Source organism: Pholcus phalangioides, unplaced genomic scaffold (assembly GCF_987345545.1).
Source record: "Pholcus phalangioides strain wild (caught in Gottingen) unplaced genomic scaffold, Ppha-v1.0 ptg000003l_1, whole genome shotgun sequence".
In the NCBI taxonomy this organism is placed as follows: domain Eukaryota; kingdom Metazoa; phylum Arthropoda; class Arachnida; order Araneae; family Pholcidae; genus Pholcus; species Pholcus phalangioides.
This window is the reverse complement of record NW_028301596.1, coordinates 40,674,874-40,680,873: the sequence shown is the minus strand read 5'-3', so window position 1 is coordinate 40,680,873 and position 6,000 is coordinate 40,674,874. Positions and strand designations below refer to the sequence as shown.

Genomic DNA, 6,000 nt, shown 5'->3' with positions numbered 1-6,000 from the left:
TCGACATCGGCTACTACAAATGACCAGGTAAATGCACGACGTAAATTTAGGTTGAGAGTAAGCAGTTTAGTGCCATATGTAGAGATTTTGGTGCCATTTGCAGCACGAAGGACTAGACCATCATCAGTTTTTTCTTGTGGGCGGTGGATTTTTGGGAGTACCGAAATGTCGGCGCCCATATCGATGAGAAACTTTACTCTATTCTTACGGTCGGCCAAGATGATTCGGCTGATACGGCAATCGCGGTCATGGCCGTCTAGCGATCGCCCGCTTAGTTTCCCGAGTATGCACAAGGGGATGCACACTTTTTAGCCTTTTCGCCGAAATTAGTGTGGTAGAAACACAAGTTATTTGCGGCGGGTTTGTATTGACGATTGCGGGAACGACTACGCGGCCGCCGATACGAGAAACGTCTATGTGAGCGGGACGCATGGACAGTAGCTGAAAGTTCGCTCACCTGCCTGGTCAGCTGCTCAATTTGCTTTTCTAAGTGCGTCGTGGGGGATTCCACTCTAGCGGCATCGACGTGGGGTGAAAAGGTAAGATCATTGATCTTGTCGGCAACGGCGGCGAGTTGGGTTAGGTCTTCGTTTAAGGCAGCCAGAATGCTTTGCGTGTTTTTTGGGAGTCGGGACAACCATAGCGACTTCAGAAGTGGCTCACCAACGGAACCCCCGGCAAGCGATCGCATCCGAGTGAGAAGTTGTGATGGACGCTGGTCACCAAGCTCGAGGCCTTGAAGGAGGGTTCGTATTTTGGAAGCCTCGCTTTCTGAATGCAGTTCTATGAGACGCTTCTTTAAGGCGTCGTACTTGCCACCTTCAGGAGGGTTGATAATGATGTCGCTTGCCGAATTGAGGACATCGGATTCCATAGCCGATACCACGTGATGAAATTTTGTGGCATCTACGGTGATTTTGGCCAAGGAGAATTGGGCCTCTATCTGCATAAACCATAATGTGGGATTTGTCTTCCAAAATGGGGGAAGCTTAATGGCAATGCGGTTGATTTGCGGCTCGGAATTGTCATCCATGACGTTTTTATGCGTTGCGAAGAATGAAATAATTTAGATGCGAACAATTAAAAATGCGGTAAATACCGGGAAAAATAACATAGGTATATACATGGGTTGAGAGGGAAATTCGCTCAGCGTGACATATCGACATGCACCGATTCTATTTTCAAGCATCGTGGTAGAAATTAAAAAATAATTTCACGGATACATTAAATATATATAATATGCCACATTACCTGTTGTATATCGCTCGCATCTCGTGCAGATGTTCGGATGTTGATGGATCACTCCACGAGGTTGTGTTTTTTTTTTTTTGGATCAGAAGGTTCATATCACGTTTTGGTCACCATTTTATGGGAGTTCGTCGGAGTCGGAAAAGAACTCAAGTCAGCCTTTTTTTTATATATCTACTATAACCTTTTTTTTTAATTTAACATAATATCAGAACAATTACATGTTTTTAGTAGAGCGACGGAAGAGTGTCCTATCAGTACAGTGTGGTCTAGCCAAAAGTGCCAACTCCTCCTGTTGCCAGATTCATCTCTCCTTTTGTCTCTTCCTGGCACTACTGAATCTACTATTTGTTGTTTCTAGGCCGCGCTAGATATACACCACAAATTTTTGGAAAGAAAGAAAATTCAACTGACTTTGCGAGGAATCGAACCCACGTCCTTTCACTTTCCGGGTGAAAGCCTTAGACCACTAGACTACAAAGGCAACGAATCTCTTAATCTTTCCTTGGAGCTTTATGAAAGCTGTTGTCTGAAACGTGATTATAACCCCCTTTAGACCTGGTAGAAGGACTTTTAAGTCTCTTGGGGTCACAAAATGTTTATATTTATGCGTTTTTATGTTTGTGTTTGTACTTAAGTGTATGCTTGTATTTGTATACATGTCTGTGTTTTGTGATTTGTTTATTAAAAAAAAAAGCTCGTGTACACTGAAAGGGACCGTACATGGACGGCCGGAGCTGACTCAGGCCAAGCTCACAACTGCTGACCCTGCCACCAGATGGCGACTTATGCATTGATGGCGTCACTCTCCGCTACCATATGAAGGTTTTTAACAACTGGCTGTTGCGAAGATGAATTTCCTTTGCTGGAAATCGAACCCACGTCCTTTCATTTTCTGGGAGAGATTTCTGGGGCTCCGTCACCTATAGGATGGGAAAAAAACAATTAAATTATTGTTTGTACATAACTATATACTGGATATTTATGGGTGGTCTTCGTTTATTATTCACGATGTTATATCGTGACCAGAGCTGTAACTAGAGTTTTTGTATCATCGTACAGCCCTGGGCAAACATGATTTTGCCACCACCCCTCCTCAATTCGAAATCTGATAATTTTAAAACGGTATTCTCTGCGTGTCAATTTGCCACTCCCTAAATTTAGCTACCCGGGGCAGTTGCCCCCCCCCCTTGATCATCGTGACTTTTTATCTACTCCAGCAAGACAGCTCTATCTGACCTTTCTTTTCTCTCTCACACAACGGTATTCTATGTATTTACCTAAAATTTACCACCCTCTAAATTTAGCTAGCGAGAGAGAGAGATCACCTAGAAACGGTCCCAGATGATTCACCTGTACAGGTACACCTGAATGGTGCGGATGCACTGAACTGTTCAAGTGAACCTACGCGGGCGTGTGTATGGGTCCTTTAGGTAACTCTCCCCCCCCCCCCCATCTCCGACAATGGGAACTAAATCTAACTGGGATCAATATCAACCTGTTGAAGTAACATTTCCAACATTTTAACCCTTCCGTTTTCAGGGCAATCTGTCGAAAAATTCGGTTAGATTTCACCTTTTTCTGACATACTTGAAAACTGTAATACCATTGAGTATAAACCCTGTGCTAAAATTTCTCTCAGGTTTTCCCCACACCGACTTCTTAACTGTTGTTCCCTCTACAAAAAACAACTTCGTTGTAGAGGAAATCCTGCAGTTAAAAATATTTTTGGGAATTTCTTATATAGTGGGAATAATAGACCACTACATCTTATATGCAGCATTTTGCCGAAAGAAACCTACCTTCAAAAAGCATTCGAATTAACAGGATAGATTAAAATATCAGGCATTTTCGTTCTTTTAATTGTTTTGACTGAGTACGCCTCTGATTATAGGCGTAAATTATAAAACACTGTCTCAAAAGTATCCAGGTATGGTAAAAAAATAAATTTGTAAAAACGACATGAAACAAAACTACAAAATACAAGAGTCACGACTCATTTTGAAAAATTTCAAGTATATTTAATATATGTTCTTTCTTTTTATCAATTTTTTTTTCTTCTGTAGTTTAATAATGCATACCATAACAAAAATGGTCATTTCATACTATAAATAAATAATAATTGAATTAAAATAATGTTTCACAGCTCATTTTGTAAGAATAATTTTCATTTCATCAATATTCATTTGTTATAGTAAAGAGACAATGAAACAAATAATTTTTGCATTAGAACATGGAAAATATAACTGATAGGACTAGATGAAGTAAGCAATGATTTATGGCACAAAAAAAAAAAGATACACAGATAGATAAACTAGCACTAAATATGTAAAAAGTAGCTCATTTATTCTTTATTACCAGACAATAGTCAACTTATTTTGAATATAGCATTACTCTTTTGACAACTGCAAATGTCGTAACAATGGTATAGTTCAGAGTATGACATATGTCATACTATAAACTATAGAAAGGGATAGGATCCATAACATATATAATATATAGGTTATGAATCCCATCCAAATTCTGGTGTCTGTGCAAAATGGCCAGCAACTGATTAGTCGCTTTGCAAAGTGGCCAGTGTCTGAAGTCTGAGCAATTTGTGAACTGGCCTCAACTTCACAAAGATGCTACACCTTGGACTTGAAGAGCCTACAGACTACTCTGACATGACATGTGACCATGTTGTAATGCAAGTTTAGGTGACATTTAATTTCTAGAGCAGTGGTTTGCAACCTTTGGAAGCCCACGAACCGGTTGAATTATTTTTCTATGAGTGAAAGGCCTGGTCATACACATAAGTAATTGGAAATAAATGGGGATAAATGAAACCATGAATCACTCAGGGCCTAGTACCAGGCTGTGGCCCAGAGGTTGAGAAACACTGATCTAGAGCCACTGATTAATACATGGAACTAAAAACACAAACAACAAAAAAATTGATTCCTGGAACATTTTGTACAATTTATGGAAAGAATTACACAACAGTCTGTGCTCTCTGCATCTCTTTCTCAATTCTTTGACAGAACATATATTTACAGAGATTGTCCAGGCTGGACCAAGGCATTTTTTGGGGATGTCTACAATAACATGTTTGTTTACTAAGGCACAAAACTCATAATTCTGAAGTGAGATATTTGTAGATTGTTCATGAAAATGTTAAGCTAATGCTTGATGGTTCATTTCAAATCAATTTTGTAAGTTTATTTTTTTCAGCCCAGCGTGGCCTCATCATTTGCATCTGCACAATTCTAGCATGATGCATATACAGGGCCGAAACTAGGGGGGGGGGGGGAGTAGATAGTTCTGGCCAGAGAGAGGAGCAAATTTCACCCTTCTACCTCTCCTTCAACATAACAAGGGGGGCACCAAAATGTGTGCTTGCCACAGCTGACCATGTATCTAGTTGCAACCCTGCACATAAAATCTGTAAAAAAAGATTATTTCATAGCACCATTACTAGCGATCAAAAGATCAATGAGACAACCAACTGCAACTTATTAGAGTTGATTTTTCAGGATAGATGAAGGCATATACTATAAACTATAGCCCCAATCATGTGGCAGAATTAAACAGTCATAAAAAACAAGAATGCACTTGTGTCAGTTGGTAGAAATCAATGTAGGAAATCAAACATGCATCTAAATTCATGAGGAGAAAGCATATACTGTCCCTGCAGAATAGCTTTACTTGGCCTGTACATTCATACTTGGGGAGCTGAAAAATTTGATCAAATATGAATGACCCCATCATGGTTTTGTGGGATGCAATTCAATTACATCATAAATGGCTTTAGTTGGGAATGTTGTGCAGGATGCTTTAGCATAAACAGGGTAAGAGGTTGATATACCGTGCATTAATCCTATAGTCACCAAATGACTTTCATTTGTTCAGACCCTTTAAAAAAACACCACAGGAAGCCCAAACTGAATCAGTTATTCTTAGTGGCTTTATGCAGCTTCCTTAATACGTTATCTTAGTCGACCAGCAAAAATCCTTCTTCGTGAAAAGTATCAGCTTCAAGAAGATGGATGCATGTCTAAGTGTATTCAGTGACTTTCTTTAATGAACACAAGTGCTTTTTGGCTTCCTTATAGATTGCTTTTTCTGAATTCTGCCATACAATAGGATACCTTTTAACCATCTTGATAAAATCCACTTGAACAAGCAACGCTAATATTCAGGCCATTCAAATCTGCAACTGCTGAATTTGGAGAAACTAGATCCACATAGCAATAAAACGATTCAAGGTGATGGAAAAGATATTTGTTAAACCAACCCAAACTCAACATCTCATCTAATAAATCTTAATATATATATCATGCAATTCTTCAATAAAAAAAATCAGATATAGGCCTTAGTAAATTGTAAAGATCTACATAAACGAGAAAATTCATATATGCTTTATTCTTAGTAAGTTTTGGAGATACAAAAATATATATGGGTAATTCTCACAAAATTTGCCTAAATTGTGTCCCTAACAGTTTACATTTAATATATTTGGCGAAATATTACTTTTCGTCACGTCCTATTCATATTCCTGTTTCTGACAAAAGTTGCCACTCTGTTTATAATTCTTTCATCAATAAGTTTTTTTTAATTTGCTTGAACAAATTTTCATTTCTTAGGAAAAAATTTCCTCTCCTTTAAAATTTTAAAACAATAACTAGATCCTGTGGTTATCCTTTCTATCTTAAAATAAAAATCTATTTTTTTTCCAATAATATATACTTTTATGATGGGCATACTTTTTCA

At 38.4% G+C, this 6,000-nt stretch overlaps 1 protein-coding gene across 1 annotated transcript; it reads right to left on the bottom strand.

The window, feature by feature from the left end:
- Window positions 1–271: 271 nt before the first annotated feature.
- Window positions 272–1,180, bottom strand: LOC149088606 (uncharacterized). The gene has a single exon (XM_089253053.1). The coding sequence runs from the start codon at window positions 1,031–1,033 to the stop codon at window positions 272–274; it is 762 nt and encodes a 253-aa protein (XP_089109179.1). The 5' UTR covers window positions 1,034–1,180.
- Between the last annotated feature and the right edge of the window lie 4,820 nt (window positions 1,181–6,000).

Coding starts and splice junctions, on each gene's coding strand:
- LOC149088606 (XM_089253053.1), bottom strand. CDS start 1,033: ATGGATGACAATTCCGAGCCGCAAATCAACCGCATTGCCATTAAGCTT.